Genomic DNA, 27301 nt, shown 5'->3' with positions numbered 1-27301 from the left:
TCGAGAATCGTTTTACACTTTTTTTTTTAATAAAATGCCGCGGTCAGCCGGTGACCTCTGGTGGCTGCAGGGGTCAAACCAGAGCACAACGCCGGAGGAGCACCACGTTCGACCGCGCGTTGCCGGACCTTGACAATCTCAGAGATCTCGTTTCACCCCGTCGCAACTGCGCGTCACGATATGGAATCAACATCGCTCCTGGATTGCTTCGCTTTTTTTCAGACGTTATGATTTTCACCACCCGGCGAAACGTAAAGAGGCTTTCGTTTTGCGTTTAATTCACGGTTCTTCGTACGAGCACGGTGTCGTCAGCATAAAACTCGGCCTCTCTAAAACCGCGAGCCAAGGCCACCCAGGGAGGTTACTGGAGGCCTGTGCCCCGTGTTTGGGCCCTCTTTTGTGTGAAGCCCCCGGGCACGCTGCCCCTTTTGCCTTCTCCCCCCTACCAGCACGCCAGCTGGCTACCTCCGGGCCAACCCTGCCATGAGCCCACACACACACACCCAGATTGACGAGAATTCGGGCTTTCAGTTTAATCACAAACGATGCCCAGAATAAAAGAAAAATCAAACTTAACCAAACCGCTCCAATTAACCGAGAACCAACGATGAGGGGGGAGGGGGAGTAACAGATTAACTTAAATATATTTTTAAATTAAATATTTTATTACATTTTTACTTTGATATATGTCTAAACTCTGAAGTTGCTATGATGAAGCCATACGTGTTTTTAAAGAAGGAACTAAGTCCGACCAGGTGATCGGCAATTCACTAAGCACTGCCACACGTCTCGTTCTGTAAAACTATAAACGAAACTATTTCACGAAGTACGGCCCACTGCGCTATATAGCTCTTTTCAGAAGTGACCTGGCCACAAATGATAGCTCAACAAAGTGGCTTCTCATCACGTGCAAATTTAAAACAGCCAAATACTCTTAACCGTATATTTTTAAAAGTGGAGAGAAAAACCGGAGAAGTATCCAGGCTACCACGGGGAGAGAGACACGCCAACTATACAGGCCTCATGGTTCGGGATCGAACCCACGTCCTGTACACCAGGCGAGGTAGTTAACATCTCAATACTATGGTGGCCACCTGTGGCATTCGCGTAGGCACAGTGCTTGAGTAAAACGAGTTGTGGAGGGGGGGGGAAGTTGATGGTGTTTGCGTGTTTTACCACAAGCATGGTGAATGCAAACTTGATGCCGTGCAGGGCTGAACGATTAATTGATTTCAAATCGCAATTTGAAACAATGCGATAACAAAAATCGCAAAGGCTGCGATTTTAAAAGTCCTATTACTTTCTTATTGGAATTGTTTCATTTATTATTATTCTAACTTTTTTATTTAACTTAATTGTTCTCTGTTTGATTGTTCTATTTCAATTAAACATTTTAATAAATACATGTTGAAAGCAATTCATATCGTTCTCATCCTTGCATTAGAATGTATAGAGCAGTTCATATTTTGATGGTATCATGTGGTAATGCTTCATCACATGTTTTAAAAACCCTATTACACAGTGACTATTGACCTGAAGCTTGACTTAAACACTTTTAAATCGCAATGTCAGAAAAAATCTCAATTAGATTTTTTCCCCAAATCGTTCAGTCCGACCTTGTAGTAAACACAATCGGTGTCTATTTGGTGTTTGAACATCTAAACACCACCTGTATTATTGTCGGAAAGGGTAAAGTGTTTATTTTTTAAATCACTCATTAACGTCACGTTCACCAAGTTGAAGTGCAGAACCAAATTGAAGGACATGTAGGTTTGTTGTGTCTGCGTGTGTGCGCGCAGATCTTGACACGCCACTCGTTCACCAACCCGCACTGACCGGCGTCAAGTATGGCCTGACCCAGACTGTGTGTGGGGTCGAGGGAGGGGCAGCCTTCATAGGAGCGGTTGACAAAGGGCTGTGACTTATGAATGTCGTTCTTCACTCACCAGAATTTCCTTCCTCTTGTACGAGCACAATTAGCACCACTAAATAAACCAAGTTCAACAAAGATGGGGATAAAAAAGATAAACAAATCCGCTCTTATCTGGTCACCCCCCATCGAGCATCCATAACCCCCAAAAAAAACTTAAGTGACTTTCAGGTGCGCTCCAGTGACATCACTGCATCGGCACTGATTTCTCTTCATCGTTCGGTAACGTGAAAGCGTGCGACGTACGTGTGAAAGCGTGCGACGTACGTGTGAAAGCGTGCGACGTACGTGTGAAAGCGTGCGACGTACGTGTGAAAGCGTGCGACGTACGTTTGAAAGCGTGCGACGTACGTGTGAAAGCGTGCGACCTTGTACGTGTGAAAGCGTGCGACATACGTGTGAAAGCGTGCGACGTACGTGTGAAAGCGTGCGACGTACGTTTGAAAGCGTGTGACGTTGTACGTGTGAAGCATTCTCTCCATCCGAGCAAAGCAGTCGGACAACACGACGAATGCCATCGACTGACGACTCGGTTCTCCCTGAACCATGCTGTGCGCCAATTAATTAAAGACAGTGTCGTTCAACCCGCCGCCAACCGACACGGCCAATGAGTAAGGTTTCAATCTTGACTTAAAGCTTTCGTGACTGCAGGAATTCATATTCCTTGGGTCTTTCGGCAAAGCCACGTAGATAGAAAAATAATAAAAATATCACGACGTTTCGATCGCAACACAAGCAGTCGCCATCAGGTGAAAAAATAGCGAGAGCGCTGCTGAGGCAGGATGATATAAAGGTTTGAGATGTGTGTAGCCCAAGGGTCATAAGCGAAGTGGGAAGGGCTAGTAAAGAAATGTGCATGTCAATGTAAGATCGGAGAGCCACCGCCACATCAAGGAAAACGAGCAATGGTGGCTGTGTTAGTGAGACATTTAACCTGTTAATGTAACACCAGAGAGTCGAAAATAACTACTACACATCACAGCCAGTTATGACTTATCATGTAAACACCACCAGCGAAATGTCACGGTACTGGAATTGTAAATGTCGTGGGTTTACTCTCCAACACACCGGTAGTGTTGAAGTAGCAACTAATCAGCACGTTCTGTTTACGTGACAAACCTCACTAATTGGCTGTGTCGGTGGTGGTGGGTTTCACGACACATTTACGCAATCTAACCCAAAAAAAACCTCTTATTTTGGATATTGGTCACGAAAAGCTGACGTGTTACACTGAAAAAGGAAGACTTAATAGTTGCCAATACGGGAGTCGCTTTTTTGCTATGACTCATGCCTGCAAGTTTTGAGCAATCGCCTAATGATCAATGTGGCCGTTTTGTTCAAGAGGGCGATTTCCTAATAGCACCACAACATAACGCTGAAGTTTAATTTACTTTGGATCAACGTTACTCAAGTTATCGTGCCGCACCCCCCATCACAGATGGACGGGGCGGATAGGGGAGCGCTTTCAGCCTTTGCTTTTACGAAGCAGTGGCAGCGACTGACCACAACGATGTAATTAAAGCCACACCTGAAAGTCACACAACAGTTTGTAGTTTCCCACTAATTATTGGATTGCCTGGCCCTTTTAAGGCCGGAGTGTGCCACATGTCAAGATATATACGATGGGCCGTGTAGGATAATGCCTCAATGTAAGGTTTCACCCCCCTTTCAGCAGTGGTACATTCCACGTGTGGTGGAGGATTATCGAATGCTGCGATTGTGGAAGGTACCACTTCTGACTTGGGGGGCGGGGTGGGGGTGTGGAAGGTGACATTTGCTGTTGCACCCATTACGGAGTGCTGGTGGCGAATCCTTGCGGGTTCTGCAACTGCCATCTCCAGAGATCTTTACCTGCAATACACAGGGACATCACCACATCATCAACATCCTATCACAATTACCATTGCTACCATCAAATCACCATCACCGCCACAACTGTACATAGGTGTGTGCACATGCACGTGACTGCATGCACACGTATACACGTGTACACCGCGTGTACGTGCGCTTTTGTGCGTGTGTGCACGTATACGCGCGTGTGCGTACACATGGTGTCGAGGTCTCTCTCCGCTTTCCACCCGAGCTCCGTGTGTGCGAGCGCGGGGTCCGCGTAGCACGACCCCACGTCGCCCTCGCGCCGAGGGGCCACCACGAACTTGACCTGGCACGAGCACCGCCGTCGTTACGCACGATGACGACGACACCGACGACAATACTGACGTTGACAACACTGACGACGACACCAACGATGACAATACGAACGACAACACCACCACCAACACTACCGATGACGACGACACCGACGACGGCACCGACTCGCTGAGACTGCTCGTGTCTCCGTAGCGCCGCCACCGTGAATGTACAATGCCAACGTGGCGTAGCGCCTCGCCCCACGCGGCCCCCCTCCCACCTGTTACAATCGCTACCAGTGAGCGTCACGGCTCGCGACAGAGCGACCGACACGGAGGGTAAATAAACCGAGATGACGGCGATGACAATGACGTGTGCGTTTATACGACGGTGATGACGGCGACGAATCCCCCACCTCCTTGCCGCTCGCTTTCTCCATGGCCTTCACCATCTGGAGCACCGAGTACCCGACACCTGTGCCCAGGTTGTACACCTGGGGAGGGCGAGGGAGCACGCACACACACACACACACGGGTTTTACCAGCAGCATGCGTGGGTGGTTAAAGTGGAGTGTGTGTAGTTAAAGTGTTATCTTGTTTGACCAGGTGAGAACTTAAGGGACCCAGGTTAGAGTAGTCTGATTTGCAAGAGTGACATGGGTCACCACAATGACAAAAGCAGAGTAAAAAAAATGAAACTACAGCAATGAAGCGAATAGAAATCGGAGTAAAAACAACCACGTACACGTGACAAATGAAAAATATGGCACCAATATACATAGATGTGAAACAATAAATTTCGTGTCGGATGTAAGTTGACCCGGATATTATTTTAGACTGATCGTAGCACAATTGAGGTTCAGGTACAGAAACAGTGATATCAAATGTGTGGATTGAGCTGTGTGCGATTAGAGCAGTGGTGCAGTAGTTAGCGCACTGCGACAAACCTGACGACCTGAGTTCAATTCCCGCTCGCAACCAAACACAGTGGCGAACGTTTGAAACGGTCCTTGGGTCTCCCCCAGGTCGACTCAGCCTCAAATGAGTACCCGGTGCGGTGTGCAAACATCAGCACTGGGGAGACAAAGGCAGCCGAGGGTGGCGCTGACCACCCACCCCCTCACGTGTGCCGTGCCGGCCTTCATAGGTGCTACTCGCTAGCAACACTTGCCCCAGCAGTCTGTTGAGGCTACACGGGGGATCTTTGTCTTTGCACGGTTGTTGGTGCGGTGAGCGCGGTGTGACCTCTCACCTTGCACCCGCACCGCTCCTCCAGCTTGCGCAGAGCGGCAATGTGACCCTTGGCAAGGTCAACCACGTGGATATAGTCTCGCACTCCTGCGTCAGCCACAGCCGCAACAGGACAACGTCACTATGAGACCTCCTTTACCAGTGGCAAAATATAGTAGTAGGTTTTTACCCTTTAAACTGGTACAAAACTGACACCTTTATACAAGGCATAGTGAGCTGTTTTTGAGTTGTACACCTTTTGGCGTCATCTGGTCCAACACCAATGGAGACTAGGCTCTAAGGAAAGCTGTCTCGGGTGTGGACCAATCAACTTCAAGGACAGTGCATATTATTATCATTATCAGAGTTGTTTCTTTTTGTTTGCATTTGACTGCTTGTGTTGTGGTTATTGCAAACATGATGCCTTGTATAAAGGTGTCAGTTTTGTACCAGTTGAAAGGGTAAAAAACTACTACTACAGGACAACGTCGTCAACCAGGCCGCAAGCCGACGCCATCAACAACCACCACAAGTTACTAAAACCGCGCGCCCGCCCGCACGGCAACAACTGCATCGCCTGTTGATGCTGGTTGTAATTACCGGCGAAACGTCGTACTCGAATTGTAAAAGTCGTGGTTTTATTCTCCAACGCACCGGGTGTGCTCAAGTAACTAACTGGCACGTTTGGTTTATGTTTTGAACCTTACTAATTGGCTGTGTCGGGTGGTGGCGGCTTTAACGACACATTTATATTTACGCGATCTAACCCCAAAAAAACCTCTTATGAACTGCGTGATTTATCAACGACCTCGTATCACACGGCGATCACAGCAACAACCACGCGAGTCAACAAGCGCAACTGTGAGTGAGCATCCAGACGAGTGAGGGAGCGAGTCGGTGAGCGAGCGGGTGAGAATGCGAGTGAGCGCACGTGAAGCAGAGCGTGCCAGCGCGTGAACGAACGAGCACGTGAGTGAGCGGCCGTGAAGCGGTGAGCATGTGACAAAGAGTCGGCCAGCGAGCGAGTGAATGGGCGAGCAAATGTGCACCAGTGAGCATACAAGTGAATGAGCGAGCGCGCACGCGGGCGAAGAAGTGTCAACTAGCGGGCAAGCGTGCGCCTTACACACCCGTGCCGTCCGGCGTGTCGTAGTCGTCTCCGAAGACGCTCAGGAACTCGCGACGACCCACGGCGACCTGTGGCCAGTGGCATGGGGAGAGGCACGGGGAGACACGCAGAGGCATGGGAAAGCATTAACAATACCATAACAATAAAAACTCGACACTGCAACTCAGATTTATCCAAACTTGGCAACTTTTCTGTCCAAGGCAAAAAAAAATCACCAACGCTTCCCCTGGCATTGCCACAGCAACCGGTGCTGCTCTGAATAACAGCCCAACAGCACGAACCCACTAACGCAACCCCCACCCCTAACCCCCCATCCCTGACCCAACATTCCTGGCTGACGATGATGACAATGACGATGATAATGACGATGATGATAATGACAATGATGACCCCTGACCTGCGCCACGTAGGGCATGAGGTTGTTGGGGATGCCTTGCGGGTCCTCTCCGATGCGGCCGGACTCGTGGGCCCCAATGGGGTTGAAGTAGCGGAGGATGACGACGTTCCACTCCTGCGGCAAACGGAACGGCGCCACCGTGAAGATCCGCCCGCTCGGGCAAAACGAAGCGTCCGCGAACCGCACTCTTGGGAAGCGTGAGGGGGGGTAGGGGGGGGGGGCCGTCCGTGCGGCAACGTACTCCCCCGGTGAGCGGGACACATTCGTGCCTCGCTTCAGAAGCTCAACGCGTCACGCGTGCGGCTCTGGACGTTTCCGTACGTTCGCGGCAAACCCGGTAACCAGGGTGCATTTATCTTTTTCTTTCATTCGGTTTACGCTTAATGGGGGAAATAAATTAGGGTTTTAACAGCAACGCAACTCGCAGCCTCCGCCAGCCTCACCGCCCTCACCACCCTCACCTCCCTCACCTCCCTCACCGCCCTCACTGCCCTCACCGCCCTCACCGCCCTCACCTCCCTCACCGCCCTCACCACCCTCACCGCCTTCACCACCCTCACCTCCCTCGCCACCCTCACCTCCCTCACCGCCCTCACCGCCCTCACCACCCTCACCGCCCTCACCACCCTCACCACCCTCACCTCCCTCCCCACCCTCACCTCCCTCACCAACCTCACCAACCTCACCGCCCTCACCGCCATCACCGCCCTCACCGCCCTCACCGCCCTCACCGCCCTCACCGCCCTCACCGCCCTCACCGCCCTCACCGCCATCACCACCCTCGCCTCCCTCGCCTCCCTCGCCACCCTCACCTCCCTCACCGCCCTCACCGCCATCACCACCCTCACCGCCCTCACCGCCCTCACCGCCCTCACCGCCCTCACCACCCTCACCTCCCTCGCCAACCTCACCAACCTCACCACCCTCGCCGCCCTCGCCACCCTCGCCACCCCCGCCGCCCCTCACCGGCTGAGCGCAGCACAGGTCGCGCAGGATCTCCTCGATGAAGAACTTGCTCTTGCCGTAGGGGTTGGTGCAGCCGCCCGTCGGGTGCGTCTCGCCCAGCGGCAGCTTCTCGGGGACGCCGTACACGGTGGCCGAGCTGCTGAACACCACGTCACGCACGCCGTGCGCCTTCGCCACCTGCCGAGGGGGGGGGGGGTAGAGGGGGGGCGGGGTAGAGGGGGGGCGGGGTGGAGGGGAGGGCGGGGTGGAGGGGGGCGTGGTTGGGGGGGGCGGGCCACCACGATCATCGTCATCGTCATTACCATCGCATTGACAAGCATTACCACCACTGGCACAACTTATCATAAAAACCATAATACAGGTTTTTTGGGTTAGATCGCGTAAATATGGAAATGTGTCGTTAAAATCGCCACCACGCGGGTGGTGGCGGGTTTACGTCACCACCAGTGGCGGGTTGAGCGACACATTTTTTTAAAATATATTTTCGTGATCTAACCCAAAAAATCTGTATTAAGGATATTGGTCGCGAAAGCCTACATGTTAAACTATCATATACACGACCATCATCATCTCCACAATCAACATCGTCATTACCCACGACCAACGCCATCGTCACCCTCTACCGACATCACAACTCGGAATGACCACACCCCTACACGGTGTCGCTTGTCCACCGCTAAACCATTTACAATAACCCGCCACGTATATATCACACAGCAGATCGGTGTAATTAATTGTGCATCTGTTTCACAATCGTAACAATTGGTTCGGGAACGCGATTCTGACAGCTGTTGTTATTATAGCGCTACGATTTATATTATATTCCTGCGTAATCATCAACCATTTTTTTTATTGTGGAAAATAAAACTCAGAAATACCGGCACGGGGTAAATAAAACTCCGTCCGAATCCTCGGCAGGCTTTCTGCTCTTCCCTAACGATCGATCCTCGTGCGTTGCGTGCGTACGTGCATGCGCATCTCGAACATACGGAGTCGGTTTACGAATCAATGACGAGGCGCCCCAAGACGATGGCGCGGAGCAGCGGAGCCGTGCGGCGCAGAGGTCGCAACCGGGTACCCGATACCCGTACCCTACCCGATACCCGGCTACCTGTACCCGGCCGGGTACGGGTACCCGTTTGCGACCCTGGTGCGGCCGGGTACGGGTAAGGAATCAAAACCCGTTTGCGACCTCTGGTGCGGCGGCAAGAAAGGACGGAGCGGCGAGACGGTTTGGAAACGTTCGAGACGCGGATGCGGAGAAGGAGGAGGGTGCATGGGGAGCGAAGCCGATGAAGAGCTTTTGAATGACATCGACGATAGAAAGGAACGGTAAGGGAAGGACAACGCCTGAAGGAGAGAGAAGAACGGGACTGGACGCGTTGACAGGCGAGGACCGTTGCAGATGGAATTGCGGTGGGGCATGAGAACGAGCGGGTCGCTGGCGGTGCTGAAGGAAACGAGGGTGGGGGGGGGTAGGGGGGGTGGGTAACGCAGAGGAGGGCGGAGAGCAGAGAGCAGACGGATGGGGAAGATGGCAGCCGAGGACCGGGTGTTTGTTAAGGCAGAGCGCCGGACAGGAAGAGGAGTCGCACAACAACAACAACCGCCATTCGCCACTAAGTGGCGGTGACGTCACCACGGCGATTGTGCCAGGCCACGTGAAGTGTCGAACGCCTGCGGGCAGGAGGTCACGGCGCAGACCCAGCAGGTGCCACGGGTCGACTGACCGAGATGACTGGCCCGATGCACCACCTGTGCCCCCCTACTGTGCCAATTTGCTGTGCTTTAGCCACCGTTCATTGTTGGGAGCGTCACACACACACAAACGAGCAGACACGGGTTGCATACGCACGCTCGCACGCGCGAGTGTGTGTGTGCCAGCGGTGTCAAGATCGGCCTCTGTGGAGGAGGCTCGCGAAGGACGCTACTGGGCAGTTGGAGGCAGTCGCCCTCCAACAACAACGGAGGGCGGAGGAGCGACGCTCACAACAACGAGCGGAGCGCCGGGTGGCTAAAGCACAGCAAGTTGGCACAGTAGGGGGCACAGGTGGTGCATCAGTCACTCATCTCAGTCATCTCAGTCAGTCGACCCGTGGCACCTGCTGGGTCTGCCCCGTGGCCTTCCTCCCAGCGGGCGTTCGACACTTCACGTGGCCTGGCACAAGCGCCGTGGTGACGTCACCGCCACTTAGTGGCGAATGGCGGTTGTTGTTGTTGTGTGGCGCCCGCTCCAGGCTCGGTGTACCTGCAGCAGGTTGAGTGCCCCCGCCACGTTGACCTGGTAGTAGCGCAGCGGCTGCTCCACAGACTCGCCCACCGCCTTGAGGCCGGCGAAGTGGATGATGGCGCTGAAGGAGTACTGCGTGTGCCGACAACCACAACAACAACAACAACATCGTGAATCACCGCAGTGAGGGAATGCCGAGTGGACCAGCACATCGACAATAAACAACATCAGACAACGGTGAATGCTATCGGTGAGTGCGAGTGTGAGGTGAGTGTGAGGTGAGTGTGAGGTGAGGAGTGCGAGGTTAGGAGTGTGAGTGGTGAGGAGGAGTGAGAGGCGAGCGCTTGCCTGGCTGAAGAGCTTCTGCAGTGCCGGCTCGTCCATCATGTCGACCTCGTGGAAGGCGATGTTGGCCCCCGTGAGCTCCCTCACGCGACGCAAGCTCTCGGGCTCCCCGCCGGGACCTGACGCGCGATAACACGCAACGCACACGCAACGCACACGCGTGACGAGCTGGCGAGGCTCCATTGAGCCCAGCGGCTCGGTGACACGGACGGTCACAGCCCCGGACTGGCGGCAGTGTTTGCAGAGGGGGTACCTCTGTGGCTAGAAGATGTTAACTACCTCGCCCGTTGTGCAGGAGGTCGTGGGTTCCATCCCGACCCTAACGCATGCTGCTGTATATTTGGAGTTTGCGTCTCATCATCATCACAGTGGCTAGGAGATGTTAACTACCTCGCCCGGTGTGCAGGAGGTCGTGGGTTCCATCCCGACCCTGACACCTACTGTCTACTGTAATATTTGGAGTTTGCGTGTCTCTCTCTCATCATCATCATCATCGTGGTGGCTAGGAGATGTTAACTCTTAATTTGGGAGCTTTCGTGACTGCAGGAATTATTCTTTGGTTCTTTTCGGTTAAGTCACGTCTAAAAATAAAATAATAAATCAAAATAAAACAACACATTACGACGTTTCGATTGCAACACAAGCAATCATCATCAGGCATAAAAGAAATAGCAACAAAAATCTAACTAGAAAACTATAGACCGACATACAAGCAGACAGACATCACAACGGCACACAGAGAGAGGACACAAATCGGCTGTGTGAGCAACAAAAATCTAACTAGAAAACTATAGACAGACATACAAGCAGACAGACATCACAACGGCACACAGAGAGAGGACACAAATCGGCACAAAGAGATGGTCGTTTCTGTGACGGTCCCTTAAATATAGAGAGGAGGGGGAGGGGACGGGGGGAGGGAGAGGACGGGGAGATCAATGGGTGCACGCCAACGTACTCCTATTGTAAGTGAGATGATAGACGCGGCACGGGAGGCAAACCTGAAAATTAGGACAAACGCGGCACGGGAGGCAAGCCTGAAAATTAGGAGACAAGCACACGAAAATTAAATAACCTAGTAAATTATCGAAATGTGATGTAATACAACACAGAAAGTCGGTTAACACACAATTAACGCATAGCCTGGTTTATTACGTGTTTCAAAATTGGCTAAGTTCGAATTTTAAGTGTGAAATTTCAAGGAGAGGACACAGGCAGAGAGAACAAATAGCCAGAAAGAAAAAAGGATAAGTTTAAAACTTCCCCGTAGAAGTGGTTCAATCTTAATTTGGGAGCTTTCGTGACTGCAGGAATTCCTGTGCCGATTTGTGTCCTCTCTCTGTGTGCCGTTGTGATGTCTGTCTGCTTGTATGTCTGTCTATAGTTTTCTAGTTAGATTTTTGTTGCTCACACAGCCGATTTGTGTCCTCTCTCTGTGTGCCGTTGTGATGTCTGTCTGCTTGTATGTCTGTCTATAGTTTTCTAGTTAGATATTTGTTGCTCACACTTAAAATTCTAACTTAGCAAATTTTGAAACACGTAGTCAACCAGGCCATGCGTTAATTGTGTGTTAACCGACTCTCTGTGTTGTATTACATCACATTTCAATATTTTACTAGGTTATTAAATTTTCGTGTGCCTGTATACTCCTCTCTATGTGTGCCGTTGTGATGTCTGTCTGCTTGTATGTCGGTCTATAGTTTTCTAGTTAGATTTTTGTTGCTATTTCTTTTATGCCTGATGATGATTGCTTGTGTTGCAATCGAAACGTCGTAATGTGTTGTTTTATTTTGATTTATTATTTTATTTTTAGACGTGACTTAACCGAAAAGAACCAAAGAGATGTTAACTACCTCGCCCGGTGTGCAGGAGGTCGTGGGTTCCATCCCGACCCTGACACCTACTGTCTACTGTAATATTTGGAGTTTGCGTGTGTCTCTCTCTCTCGCCCCGGGGTCATGTGGATTTTTCGCCGGGTTCCTCCGGTTTTCCCCTCCACATTTAGCATCAACGTGCGTTTAGAGTGTTTGGCTGCTATAAATTTCCACGTGATAAGCCACTTCGTTGAGCTATCAATTGTGGCCAGGTTGCTTCTCACGGGGAGGTAGGGGGTTGTTTTTGCCTGGTATTTACACACACACATACACTAACATACAAACAAGGCACACCACACTTAATCATTTAGCAGACTGATCCTCTCCGACCTAGGTACCTTCGCTGGTGACACTGCGCTATGGTGTCAAGCAAATCCTGGGATGATCCTTGTCCTAAGCTACAGCGAAATTTTGACTTTAATCCCACAGCACCCCATTGATCTCAGCCTCCCCTGCCCCTCCGCCAAAAATGGTGGCATTCAGACGATCAACAAATCGAACTTGTGGATAAAGTTTAAATATCTGAGTCATCCCCGACCACAAGCTGCGCAAACAATCACACTAGCAGAGATTTTAAAAAAATTGGCTTCCTGTACAGAATTAAACTTCTGCATTCCATCGCGACTACGAGTGGCTATCTGTAGCGCCACTGTACCTTCCCACCTTAGGGACCATTGTGGTGTTATTTATTTATATACTTGGTGTAGGCTCGGCACTAAACAAACCAGTTCCATTGACCCACTCCCGATTTACCCTGATAACCCCTACCCAGAACCCATCAGTCTGCACTTTGAACTCTCGTGTGTGAATGTTGAACTTCTTTCACACCGTACGAATCGGAGGTGCGGAGGAAGAATACACTAAACATAAAAAGCAGCGATAAAGAAATACAGAAATTCGTCTTCAATCTTGCTTTAAAAGTGGAAGAGCGTTCAATGAAGAGGCTCAAGACGATGGCGCGGAGCGGAGCCTTAACGGACTGTTGTTAGCGAGCACCTATGAAGGCCGGCACGGTACATGAGGTGGTGGGTGGCCAACACGATGCCAGACCGCCTTTGATGTTTTTACACACCGCAACAGGTACTCATTCCGTCACAGTTCCTATGATCACTGTTTCATTGCTTTATTTTTGTGATTTTTGAAAAGTTAACTGGTTTGGCCACGTTTGTTTGTTGTAGTACGGAGTAAGACTGATGGCCTTAATCTAAGTGTTCTTGTGGTTGTTGTTGTTGTTGTTGTTTGACTTGCATCCCACTGGGATTTTTGCACACAGCGTTGGTGTACGGTGTCTTTTCTGCAATATTTTGCTGTTTTTTCTTGGATTTTCTGTTTGCACTTAGTCACATATTCACTTTAAGATGTTTTCTTGTTCATGTTTTTGTTTTTTGTTCGTTGCGGTTGCACCCGATTCAAGAGCCGAATGGCTCACAGGGCTTGTACCTAATAAATGAACTTGAACTTGATTTGAGGCTGAGTCTACCTAGGGAAGACCCAGGGCCGGTTCAGATAATCGTCACTGGTGTTGGCCGTGAGCGGGAATCGAACTCGGGTCGCCGGGTTCGTAGCGCAGTGCACTAAGTGCTACACCACCGCTCCCCACATATAAAATGCGTTTCGAGTATTTCGCTGCTATACATTTCCACGCAACAAGCCACTTCGTTGAGCTATGATTTGTGATAGCCAGGTCGCTTCTGAAAAAGCGCTACGTAGCTCAGTGGGCCTTCCGTGCCAAAATAAAAATGAGAATCTAGTTTAGTTTAGAGCACACACTTCCTGCAACACGCACGCACGCACACACCGGCGTGCGCACCACGGATGGCGTTGTGGAAGTTGTCGATGACCACGGCGGAGTAGCCGGCCTGCGCGAGCTCCACCAGCGTGTGGCTCCCGATGTAGCCGGCTCCGCCCGTCACCAGGATCGTCCTCTTGCTCCCTGCCGCCGCCATCGCCGCCGCTGCTGTTGCTGCTAGCCGGCACAGAGCAGCACGCCACAACGACACGCGCGCACGCACCTCCGATTAGCACGGCTGGCTCCGTACGGTGCGAAAGAAATTCAACATACGCACGGACACACACGCATGCGTGGACACACGCCAGAGGTCGCAACCGGGTACCCGATACCCGTACCCTACCCGATACCCGGCTACCCGTACCCGGCTGGGTACGGGTACGGGTACCCGTTTGCGACCCTGGTGCGCGTACGGGTAAGGAATCAAAACCCGTTTGCGACCTCTGACACACGCGCACACACACATGCGCCACGCAGTTAGATTTGTTTCCTTTCATCACATCTGCGATGTATGGTACATCCCAACAATGACCTCGTTGTATGACGTTACAGCTCTTGCGCGGCTTTATTTACAGAGCTGTGTTGGCGCGGTTCGTATTTTCCAAAAAAATCCAATTCCGTGTCCTCCCTCCCCACCACCACCCCAATTGTATATCCCAAGTGTGATATCGGCGTCACAGTCACGAGAAGTACGAATCCCGTCTGTAATTGTCAGGGTGAAGAGCGCCCAGCTTCCTGCCTCTTTGTGCTCGACAGCATTAACCGTAAAGCAGTCGAAATGACCGATGACCCAGCTCTCACCGATTCACTCCAGCCACTCGCTCACCTACGGCTCTTCTATCGCGACCGCCACGGTTGCGGTACCGGTGGACTTTCACTCGTTGATTCCTCGAACCATGTTGAGGACTCGGTCTGCCAGACTGACCGTTTCGTCTCAACCGCACTGTGTTCAACCAGCACCGCGCAGAGCAGGTCACAACTCGTTCACTCACCCACTTATTCACCCGCCCACTCACTCGCTCATCGACTCACTCGCTCACCCACTCACTCGCTCACCCACTCACCGCACGACAGGTCACACGTCACAACACTTCTCTTTATGCCTCATTCCCCCCATTGCTCAACTTTCCAAATCCCTCCCACCGTCTCTTTTCCCAAAATTTTCACCAACCTTTTCCCAATTTAAGAAACGTATTGAAAGCTCGTATCGATCACACCTTCAATTGTGCTGCTTGGCTTTTTGTTGCAACGCATCATCACCATCTCGCTAGGGATGATAACAAATAAAATGGTACCAATTTGTGCAATTTAATATGTAGACTTTCACGACCGATATTATGATTCATACTCTTTGGTTCTTTCGGTAAAGTATATAAATCTACCTACGTGACTTTGCCGAAAGAACCAAAGAGTATGGATTCCTGCAGTCACGAAAGCTTCAAATCAAGATTATGATTCATAATTGATATTTGGGTAATATCGTGTAAAAAGAATGTCGCTACGCCTCCTCCATCCGACACGGCCAATTCGTAGAGTTGTCATGTGCTCAACATGCCACTTTATTGCGGAGAGCCATCTCACGGCATTTAGCAATTGGGTGGGGGACGTTTCACCGCCCTTCGTGACGAGCATCATCAGGCAGTTGGCAGAATTAGTGGAAGTCAAGAGCCGCAGGTCCCAAGCCGCTGAACGACGGAATCGACCCAAATGCAAACACTATGGCGTAGGCTGTCAGCAAAGATGACAGTTATACATACATCTGTGTGTGTGTGGGTGATGACCAAAGCACCTTCATAGGTGCTCGCTAACAGCACTTGCCCCAAACAGTCTGTTAAGGCTATACGGGGTGATCTTTGTCTTTTGTCTTTGCGGGCGATGACCTAGGCCCTGCCTTGAACAAAAGACGTTAAAGATCAGATGACATCACGATAATAATCCGTGTAAGTACCCCCCTCTACGTGGCACTGTGCTCATATTTGCTTTTTTTTTTGTTTAAATGCCAACTGCCCATTCGAATACAAGGAGAGGTTTGTAGCGTGCGTTGGGGCGGCCCCTGACGACACGTGCCACCTTCTCAAGGCCACGTCACGTGTCACCTTCTCAAGGCCTCGTCACGTGTCACCTTCTCAAGGCCACGTCACGTGGTCGCCTCTCAAGGCCACGTCACGTGGTCACCTCTCAAGGCCACGTCACGTGTCACCTCTCAAGGTCTAGGTCACGTGTCACCTCTCAAGGCCTAGGTCACGTGTCACCTCTCAAGGCCTAGGTCACGTGTCACCTCTCAAGGTCTAGGTCACGTGTCACCTCTCAAGGCCTAGGTCACGTGTCACCTCTCAAGGTCTAGGTCACGTGTCACCTCTCAAGGCCACGTCACGTGTCACCTCTCAAGGCCACGTCACGTGTCACCTCTCAAGGTCTAGGTCACGTGTCACCTCTCAAGGTCTAGGTCACGTGTCACCTTTCAAGGTCGAGGTCACGTGTCACCTCTCAAGGTCTAGGTCACGTGTCACCTCTCAAGGTCTAGGTCACGTGTCACCTTTCAAGGTCTAGGTCACGTGTCACCTTTCAAGGTCTAGGTCACGTGTCACTTCTCAAGGCCACGTCACGTGTCACTTCTCAAGGCCTAGGTCACGTGGTCACCTCTCAAGGCCTAGGTCACGTGTCACCTCTCAAGTTCTAGGTCACGTGTCACCTTTCAAGGTCTAGGTCACGTGTCACCTCTCAAGGCCACGTCACGTGTCACTTCTCAAGGCCTAGGTCACGTGGTCACCTCTCAAGGCCACGTCACGTGTCACTTCTCAAGGCCCACGTCACGTGGTCACTTCTCAAGGCCACGTCACGTGTCACTAACCCCACGGCCGTGCGGGGTTGTGGGGGGCTCTATTTGACCATACTTCACCACGCCAGTCAATGCTGTTTGCTGAAGGCAGTGATCACTGACATCCGTATCACAGTACAACAGCCGACGTACGCATCGTTAAACGATTCCGAGTGTGCACTCATGTACATGTTTCAATAGTTTGGCATCAATTGCGGTCAATTGCTCGTCACGTGCCCAAAAAGTGACGTGATCCCCCCCAGAACCCGTGACTTTTGTTTCATAGCCGCGCTCACGTGTGGCGAGTTTAAATATCGTGGTGAACATTTCATCCGGCGACCTCGCTGAATCCATCGCCGCGCGGTTATATTAACCCACGTGCCAACCGTGGATAATGTGTAACTTGATTACAGTCCAGCGTTAAACATTCGACTATCGGCAAAAACATCAATGAATGGGCATTGTTTGTTGACGGCTACAACACTGGCTGAGTCGTGTGCGGGAGGGACGCACAGAGACTCTTTATGAGTGGGCAATATCAAATGTTAGGGGTTAGATCGCGTCAATATATTAATGTGTCGTAAAACCCGCCACCACCCGACACGGCCAACTAGTAAGGGTTGTCACGTTAACAGAACGTGGCCAATTCGTAACCGGAACAGCACTAACCGGTGTGTTGGAGAGCAAAGCCACAACGTTTACAATCCGAGTACGACGTTTCGCCAGCGATTACAACCGGCTTCATCATGCGGACAGCCACATGTATTCTTACTCACTTAACCACAGAAATACATTCTATGGATTCATAAAGTTTGTTCGCAAAAAAGCCGACGTAGTGTTGGTAAGAGAGCCACCCCACCCCGCTTAAAGCGTTGTTCAGTCTCGGCAAAAACCAAAATGGCAAATGACTCGATGTCACCCGAGGATCGATGTGTCATCGATGTGTCATCGATGTGTCATCGTAAAATAACGACCCCATCCGAGACGGATCGTGAGCCGGGTTCTGTGCCCTGCCACTCGGCAGAGACGACGTTGTCGATGCAATTGCCACCTCCCCACGTGCGTATTGACCCGCAACAACTGAAAATGTTTTTTCATTGTAAATTAAATTTGGCGTCTAAGAGTTTTGGCCTCTCTGTTGAGACGTTAAAACACCAAACAGAAACCTTTTGCAAGGATTCCCGTCTGCATTAACCACACACACAGTACTTGGGGTGAACGTGCAAACACAAAAACACATGCTCTGGTAGTAAATGCATTGTCTTTGAAACTGGTTGCTCTACACTAGAGACATTATATTTCGATGCTGACAAGAAAAGGTCCCATGTTATAAAAACCTTCTGCCGGATGTTACAAACCCCCCATTGCGTTCACTCTTCACAGGGCAGAGGGGGGCAAATCCCTTACAAGTCCCCCCACAATTTCTCTAACATTATATATATTACATTATATATATTACAATATATATATTACATTATATATCACACACACACAACATCTCCGTGAAACGAAACAAGTGAACCGAGAAATTCGCTTTCCCCCTTACGGGAGGGCATCGACCCCGGCACAGGCAGTCACCACCAACAAAGACAAAGGTCCCCCGTGTAGCCTCTAACAGACTGCCGGGGCAAGTGCCGTTTGGCGAGTAGCGCCACGCCCGGCCGCCTTTGTCTCCTCCGAGCGGCGATGGGGTTACAGCACCGCAGCGGGTAAACTCGTTTGAGGCCGAGTGGACCTAGGGGAGGTGGCTCCAGGACCGGTTCAGATCATCGTCCACTGGCGTTATACGATACAAGAACTGTAACGGCAGACCCGCATCTGTGTGATTACACTAATTTGGCGACCTTGTCACTGCGGCCTTAAAAGAACACGGATAAAACAGGCGACGTTTCGGGAAATGGCCCTTCTTCAGAGCATGTGATGATGACGACGGGCCGTATGTCGGGTGGGTACGTTCACGTACCTGCGAGACGTGCAAGATGAATTCAATGTCAATACAGCAGCGCACGAAGTGACCCCGAAAACAAACAAAAAACTTTGTAATGTTTGTCCGCGGTAGGTGAACAGTCGGGGTTGGTAGGTGGTGAAAAGTCGGTGGTAGGTGAAGTCGGTGGTAGGTGGTGAACAGTGGGGTTGGTAGGTGAACAGTCGGTGGTAGGTGGTGAACAGTGGGGTTGGTAGGTGAACAGTCGGTGGTAGGTGAACAGTGGGGTTGGTAGGTGATGAACAGTCGGTGGTAGGTGGTGAACAGTGGGGTTGGTAGGTGAAGTCGGGTGGTAGGTGGTGAACAGTGGGGTTGGTAGGTGATGAACAGTGGGTGGTAGGTGAACAGCGGGGTTGGTAGGTGAACCGTCGGTGGTAGGTGAACGATCGGGTTGGAAGTTGACCAGTCGTGTGGTAAGTGAACAGTGGTGTGGAAGGTGGTCACCAGTGGTGTGGCAGGTGACCAGTCTGGTTGGAAGGTGAGGAGCGATGTGCTGGGAACGCCGGGGCAATGAGCCCTGTAGCCACGTGTCCCTTCCCCCCACGTCGACAGCAGCCGCGGCGCTTCCGGGGTCCGGCCTCGGTGACGTCGCCGGACGCCGTAATCGCCGTTTTAGCAATCGTCAGCGTCTCTTCGTCACCACGTGGGGTGTGTGTGTGGGGTGTCTGTGTGGGGTGTCTGTGAGGGGTGTGTGTGGGGTGTGTGTGGAGTGTGTGTAGGGTGTGTAGTGTGTGTAGGGGGTGTGTGGGGTGTGTGTGTGGCGTGTGTGGGGGTGTGTAGGGTGTGTGGGGTGTGTGTGGGGTGTGTCTGGGTGGTGTGTGTGTAGGGTGTGTGTGGTGTGTGGGTGGTGTGTGGGTGTAGTGTGGGTGTGTGTCGTGTGTAGGTGTGTGTGTGGTGTGTGTGTGGGTGGTGTGTGTGGTGTGTAGGTATGGTGTGTGTGGTGTGTGTGTGGCGTGTTTGGGTGTGGTGTGTTTGGTGTGTGTATGGTGTGTATGTGATGTGTAGGTGTTTGTGGGTAGTATGTGGGTGTGTGTGGTGTGTTTGGTTTGTGTGTCGTGTGTGTGGTGTATGTGTAGTGTGTGTGGTGTGTTGTGTGTGTGGTGTGTATGTTTTGTATTCGGTGTGTGTGGTGAGTGTGTGTGCTGTGTAGGTGTAGTGTGTGTGGTGTGTGTGTGTGGTGTTTGTGGTGTGTGTGTGGATATTTGGCCTTAAGAAAAAAAATAGAAAAAATAGGCGACGACGTTTCAGGCAATGGACCTTCTTCACAGCACGAATGGCTGCATCGCACCGTTTTTCCTCACTTGAGAGATATAAGCTCGGGTTTTTTTTATTTGGAATCTGAATTTTTTTAAAAATCTGAATATTTATTGATACTGGTGGAATCCGATGAGCTACAAACTATACATATTCTGATTCTGAAAGTATATATTTGGTGCGATGTAATTTTCTCGATCAAGTGATGCATGCTCGTTACACCCCGCTAATGCTTAAACACAAATACAAGGCACGTCGAGTCATTATAATCGTTTTGTAAGTATTTATTGGGTGAATGGGAATGTACAATTCCATCAATGGATCTCGGGTCATGCGAGTGTAGTGCAAGTCTAGTGTTGTAAAGGACAGACTTCTAAACTTCTTTATAGCACACACTGTTTATTATCTTAATACAGTCCCTATCACACTAAGGGGTTAATGGTCCCTTCACCCGTTACCCTCAAAAGGTACAGCATCCGGACCTTGCAGGCTGTCTAATCTCCCTGCTCTCCCAGCGTCCTCTGGCTGGACCTAGGGGATCTCTCCCCGACCACTGGTTACTCTGAGCCCTCGCCCTGATAAGGGCTGGAGGGCTTGGTCCAGGGTCCTAGATGTCTTCGGCCGACTTGGGTCTTCGTGTAGCAGAACTGGCCAAGAGCTCTCAGCGCTCTGGCTTTTATTCCTGTTCGTGGCCGGGTTGTCCAATCCCCGGCCACCTTGTGGGACCCTCTGATTGGTCCTTCCCAATCTGGCGTTTGGATCCTACCTCACCCCATTTGACCCTGACCGTTTGATTGAGCGGGAAACCCTTGTTTACGATCCGCTCTCTCACAGTTTGCGAACAGCGAGTAGTTAACACCACTACACAAGGACTGTCGTTGACCAGCCGATTCCAATCAAGACCCGATTCTCTACCCCACCGTATTGCCTGCCATTGTGGGCACAGCAGCGCCTCTCGTGCCTGCAGAGACCCACGAGAACCGAGCTCGCACGACAGATACGATTCGCGAGTAATCGATTCTTGCGTACGCTGGGTCATTACATCATCATCAGTCAAGATTTGTCAGACTGTTCAGTGCTGTTAGCGAGCACCTATTAAGGCCGGCACTGTGCACAACGGGAAGCATTTTGTCTCCACAGTGCTGGAAGTTTATACGCAGCGCCAGGTACTCATTTAAGGCTGAGTCGACCTAGGGGAGGCCCACGACCAGTTCGGACGATCATCGCCGGCCGTGAGCGGGAGTCGGAACTCGGTTCACCAGGTTCATAGCGCAGCGCGCTAACCACTGCACGAACGCTCCCACACATACACACACATGTCACACACGTCACACACATGTCACACACATGTCACACACGCGCAAATGTCACACATTAAACAGTCCGTACCTTGGAGAACAGGTCGTAGCATTGAGCAAACATTTCAATAAGCAACATTTCCAACACGTTTAGCCCAATAGGATTTCATTCAACAACAACAAAAAATCCATCAACTTCCACGCATTCTAAAAGCTAGCACCTATTAATTTGCCCGCGGCACACGCCGAGGGAAGAGAGAAGAGAAGGAATGGGAATTTAGACGAAAATGATGGAAACAGAATGGAGAAACGGGTGCCTAGGGGGTCAGGAGAGATGGGGGGACAGAGAGAGAGAGGTGGAAGAGGCTGCATCAGGACCTTGATGCTGCTGCTGCTTCTGCTGCACGGAGGAGAGTCTGTTTTCAAAGTTGGGCGGGGAGAGAGGGAAGCGATTCAGAGTGGGAGGAAGTTCATCAGAAGTCACGTGAGATGTTATAGATGGGGGGAGTGGTGGTGCAGTGGTTAGTGCATCGAGCCATTTATAAATCAAGGCCTGGTTTTATTGAAACAATGGCACAAGTTTCTTCAATCTCAACCCCCTCTGTCCCCGCAGCAGTATGAATGTGTAGATGTGTGTGTAACGACGATGATGATGATGGGAGATACAGTGGCGAGATGTTAATTTCCTCGGCTGGTATACAGGAGGTTGTGGGTTCGATCCCGAACCTGACGCCTGTTTATTTGGAGTTTGAATGTTCTCCCCGTGGTCCAATGGATTTGTCTCCGGGTCCTCTGGTTTCTATCTCCACATTTAGCAACATGCCTTTAGAGTATTTGGCTGCTATACATTTTTCACTTGATAAGCCGCTTCGTTGAACTATCATTTGTGGCCAGGTCGCTCATGAAAAATATCTTTATAGCTCAGTGGGCCTCACCAGGTAAAATAAAAAGTTCAGTTTATGTAAAAAGTAGTTTGCTTCAAATATGGGTACACCTACTTCTTCGAAGATGTCTGGCTGGCGTGGAAAAGTAGGCCAAATACCTTCCAGAGGGGCTCTCTAGAGCTCCCTCTCGGAGTCCCTTCCGCCAGCATTGACGTGAGCAATAAATTGCAGGGCTGCACCTTTACACTTTACATTCTATGCATATTTTGAATCACTTGGGGTAAGTGGCATTGTTTGGTCGGTGCGTGCCAGATTCGTACAGCCGAGTCGACAGCGGGCACAAGTTTGGGGCACGTCGTCCTCTCTCCGAAGCGTCTCATAATCCAGTGAATGCGTCACGTCGAACCGCGACCTACAAGCCGCATCTCCTACACCAGCAAGCCCCCCCCAACCCCCACCGATCACCACCTCCTGCTCCCCCCTCCACAGCAGCGGGGATGGTGTTGGGGGGGGGGTCTCAGAGAACCAAAGCGAGCCAGCCGGCGATGAGGCACATGCCCCCGAACGGCGTGATGGAGCGCACGCGCCCATCGGCCAGCCCCAGCGCGTGCGCGTAGCAGCTGCCGCAGAAGAGCACCGTGCCAGCCGTGAGCAGTGAGCCGGCCTGCGGACAAAGGCCACCAATTAAGAACCGGCCACCAGTCTCGCGTCATGCACCACACCGCAGCCGACGTCATTGTCACACTTTGATAATTCGTTTCGGTGGCGTTTCAAATATCCACCGTGTGGCTGCTGCTCCTGGAGCGGTGTCTTTGCAAACGTGCACCGTGGCCAGAGGTCGCAAACGGGTTTTGATTCCTTACCCGTACCCGTACCCGGCCGCACCAGGGTCGCAAATGGGTACCCGTACCCGACCGGGTACGGGTAGCCGTTCCCTACCCATACCCGTACCCTACCCGAAATGAGTGACAAACGGTTACTCACCAGTGACTCACGGCCTACCCGTACCCGGCCGCACCAGGGTCGCAAACGGGTACCCGTACCCGTACCTGGCCGGGTACGGGTAGCCGGGTATCGGGTAGGGTACGGGTATCGGGTACCCGGTTGCGACCTCTGACCGTGGCTCTCTAGTGGGGCGCCACGGTGGTGAGATGTTAAACACCTCACCTGGTATACAAGAGGTCGTGGGTTTGATCCAGACCCTGACGGCAACTGCTGTATGTTTGCATGTCTCTCACTTTTAGCCCCCCCCCCCTCCCAATAAGTTCCATTCATTGGCTACCACATTCTGATAAGCTCCCCCCCCCCCCTCTCCTCCCCCGTAACTTGTATTTAAGAACTTGCATCTTGGAATCCCAGCCTCACTTGATACAGCAAATCTGGCTGTGACGGTCCCACCTGATGACGGAGACTTGTGTTGCCTCCGAAACTTCGTGATTTTTATTATTTTATTTTTTATTAATTTTAATTTCATTTTTTTACCTACGTGACTTTACCGAAAAAACTAAGAGTATGTCTCTCACTCACCGTGGTGGCGTGGATTTTTCTCCAGGTTCCTCGGGTTTTTCCCACCACGTTTAGAAACGTGTGCTTATAGTATTTGGCTGCTATACATGAACACGTGATGAGTCACTTTGTTGAGCTATCATTTGTGTGGCCAGGTCACTTCTGGAAAAGAGCGATATAGCTCAGCAGGCCTTACCTAGTATATTAAAATAGTTTGTTTGTTTTAGTTTATAAAGATTACTGGGTCAAGTGCTCTGTGCAGGCATCTGCAAAGGCCGGCACAGCACAGGAAGAGCGAGGGCGGCCAGCAGTACGCCCCACCGCCTTTGTCTCCCAACTGGTGATGTATACGCACCGCACCAAAAACTTATTGAAGGTTGGGTCGACCTAGGGCAGGCAGGGAATGTTGTGAAGCTCCCGTCCCGTTGGCGTCGAGGAGGTACCATACCCCTGGCTCGCCAGGAGAAGGCGGTACAGCAAGCGGACTGATCGCCATCTCTTTCCGTCTGTACGGGGGATCGAGCGTTGCCCCATCGCGCAAGGCGTGGGCTTTTCTCTGGGGCCTCCTGTTTCCTCCCCACGTTGTATGATAAACGCAACTCGTCGCCATTAATCGGCTGAAAACATTACGAACATAATGAGCCAAAAATGTCTGTGGGTAACGCGCGTGACGTCACTCCACGTCGACCAGCCCCCCTCATTAATAATCATGAACAGGTGGGGTCCTCCCACCTCATTAATAATCATGAGCGGATGACGTCACTCCACATGCCACACCCCTCCGCAATAACCATTAGCAGGTGACGTCACTCTACATGGGGCAACCCCCCCCCCCCTCATTAATAATCATGAGCTGAATAATTTTTCTATTGAATATTTCAGATTACTGCAATATACACCCGTCATTGGACAGGCAAACAAGCTAGTTTGAAAATAAAAAAACCCAATGCAGCAGTAGGAACCCTCCTGAAAAAGAGGGCGATCGGGCCGGGCAGGGGGGGGGGCAGCGTGGGGCACCCTCACCAGGATGGGCCGCCGACAGTGTGGGACTCCCAGCAGAGCCAGCGTGTGGATGAAGTGGTAGCGATTCGCGGTGTCGTACGTCTGCGGAGCACGAAAACAACAAAAAACACATAAAATATATCTGAGCATTTGCATTGATAATAATGCAGTAATATAACAATAATATTAGAACAATAACACTCTGGAAGCCAGACTGATAGAGAGAGAGAGGGGGGGAGTGTTTTCAGCTATAAGGCATATTTGGTCAACTGCAATTAAATATAATTCGGTTCAGTTTAATTGGTGACGCGGGTGAGTAACATGCAGTCGTAGGCTGCTGTGCAAGACAGATCAGTGGAGTACCTTGTAAGATAAAAAAAATGTGGGTCTTTCGGTAAAGTCACGTAGATAGGTTCAAAGAAAATAACAAAAAAATTACAAAAAACTACGACGTTTCGATCACAACACAAGCGATCATCATCAGGAGGCCTTTTGTTAGTTTTTTGTTATTTTCTTTGAACCTATCTACGTGACTTTACCGAAAGACCCAAAAATATTAATTCCTGCAGTCACGAAACCTTTAAGTCAAGATATTACATTGTTAGCATTCGCGATAAAAAAAAACAATTAAACAAAGCACATTTAATCGCATCTCAAACATTCCAAAAGGGTCCCCCTCCCTGTGTCTTAAAAGCACCTGGCCTGCAAGGCGACATTAGTTTGTCAGTAGGGGGCGATGATTGCTACGTGTAAATTCAATCGAGTGATTTTGCGCCGTAATATTTCTAACTTGGTCAACGACGTCGGCAGGCGATGGCCTACTCTTGCGGACGACGCCACTGGAATCTTTGGCGTCCACTGTGGAACAGACGCTGCATGTCTACGGCTGACACACCCTGCAATGTTAACCAGGGCCACCTACCGGATTCGAACCGCGAACCTCTGCAACAAGCGATACTCTGTGAGGTGAGCATGCTAAGACTGGGCCATGTGACCGCCTCAACCACCACGGAGGTACAAAGTACACTGATCAGTGATAACCCTATATTATACTGGTAGGAACCTCCTGGTTACACCAGCCCACATGGGATTATTGTGTCCGTCGTGCAGGGAGGGGCTGGGTGGGAGGGAGGGGCTGGGTGGGGAGGGGAGGGGAGGGTGGGGAGGGGCTAGGTGGGGAGAGGAGGGTGGGGAGGGGCTTGGTGGGGAGGGTGGGGCTGGGTGGGGGGTGGGAGGGGTGGGGCTGGGTGGAGAGGGGGCTGGTCACCCCGTGGTGCCCTTATAAAACTCAACGTTTAACCTACTCACGCCGGCTTGTGCCCACCCTCACAATCGGGCATATTTTCGGAATACACCACGCCGCCGTTGACCCTGGCCATTGACCGAGCAACCCAACGTTCCTACCAGCTCCCACCGCAGGAATGTGTTTGTACCCTGTACTGTATTCAAATAATCCCTTATCGTCAAGACTATTCATGGCTATAATGCAGACACTGGTGGTGGCGCTGTAGCACAAACCTGTTGCTGATTTTCGTCGGCTTGACCCAACTTGAACGCTGCGTTTGGAGACAAAGGAGACAGCAGAAACACAGCACTCCCGAGTTGGCATCCGAGCCGTGGTTAAGGGGCGTTCGACTCGTGGACGAGACCTTTTTGTGCGAATTGGGTAAACAAAAAAATAGATAACATCCACGTGGTTTTCCCCAGGTGGGAACTCGAGCCCACAATCCCTGGCTTAGGAGGCCAGTGCCTTATCCATTAGGCCACTGGGGCTACGCGCAGACAGACACACACACCTACTGCACTCTGACACAGAGACAAAGATCCTCCCCGCGGAGTCTTAACAGACTGTTGACATTTTTCGATTTAAGGGATTCATATTCTTGGTTCTTTCGGTACAGTCCCGTAGAAGGGAAATATTAAAATAACAGACTGTTGACACACAAGGCCATGTACTCATTTGAGGCTGAGTCGACCTGGGGGAGGCCCAGCACCGGTTCAGATAATCGTCACCGCGGTGCCGTGAGCGAGAATCGAACTCGGGTCGCCCACCGGGTCTCGTAGCGCAGAGGCGCTCCAGCAAAGGGTCCAGGAGCAGTCAGCATCGAGTGGCGGTGGCAGTCACAGCCGCGCCTGTGCCAGCCTAGGTGCCGCTTTAGCCAACACGCAACAACAACATCAACAACTACTACTCACTGTGGGCATTGTAGGCGCCTGCCGAAACCGCGAGAGCTCCCGAGACCCCAGCGAGCCGCACGAAAACTCTGCTCGCGGTCATCTCAAATGCCCCCCACCCGGTGGTAATGCCCTCAAATTGAACGTTGCGATTGACCCAGATCTTGACCACCCCAACTCTCTTTTTGTGTGGCTCTTTCCTCACGGGGCCTTAAGGGGTCGGCGAGAGGGGGGGGGGGTGAAACGACCTGGGCAGAGAGGGAGAAGACAAAGGCGGTCGCTCGCTCGCTCGCTCGCTGCGCTTTGCGACCTTCCCCAGCGCGGAAGGCAGGAAGCGCGTGCAGGGAAGGAGGTCACGCGG

At 51.4% G+C, this 27301-nt stretch overlaps 2 protein-coding genes across 6 annotated transcripts; both read right to left on the bottom strand.

The window, feature by feature from the left end:
- Positions 1-518: 518 nt before the first annotated feature.
- GALE (UDP-galactose-4-epimerase) lies at positions 519-19413 on the bottom strand. 5 transcript variants are annotated; one of them, XM_078612847.1, is made up of 11 exons: positions 19266-19413; positions 14029-14196; positions 10360-10475; positions 10030-10143; positions 7782-7958; positions 6816-6929; positions 6420-6486; positions 5312-5397; positions 4476-4553; positions 3977-4091; positions 519-3781 (listed from the first exon to the last, which is right to left on the bottom strand). In XM_078612847.1, the coding sequence occupies exons 2-11, from the start codon at positions 14174-14176 to the stop codon at positions 3720-3722; spliced, it is 1077 nt and encodes a 358-aa protein (XP_078468973.1). In that variant the 5' UTR covers positions 14177-14196; positions 19266-19413; the 3' UTR covers positions 519-3719. The 5 variants fall into 5 exon arrangements, with proteins under 5 accessions (XP_078468973.1, XP_078468972.1, XP_078468967.1 ...); XM_078612846.1 differs by having other exon boundaries at positions 14029-14193; XM_078612841.1 differs by lacking the exon at positions 19266-19413 and adding an exon at positions 18801-19100.
- Positions 19414-21911: 2498 nt separating this feature from the next.
- On the bottom strand, positions 21912-27278 carry LOC144731622 (transmembrane protein 256 homolog). Its single transcript, XM_078612818.1, has 4 exons — positions 26962-27278; positions 26284-26321; positions 24787-24867; positions 21912-22921 (listed from the first exon to the last, which is right to left on the bottom strand). Exons 1-4 carry the CDS (start codon positions 27041-27043, stop codon positions 22775-22777), a joined length of 348 nt encoding a protein of 115 aa, XP_078468944.1. The 5' UTR covers positions 27044-27278; the 3' UTR covers positions 21912-22774.
- Positions 27279-27301: the final 23 nt, after the last annotated feature.

This window comes from Lampetra planeri, chromosome 2 (assembly GCF_965212315.1).
Source record: "Lampetra planeri chromosome 2, kcLamPlan1.2.h2, whole genome shotgun sequence".
Taxonomy (NCBI): Eukaryota; Metazoa; Chordata; class Hyperoartia; order Petromyzontiformes; family Petromyzontidae; genus Lampetra; species Lampetra planeri.
Note: the sequence above shows the minus strand (reverse complement) of the source record. Positions and strands in the feature narration are given on the sequence as shown.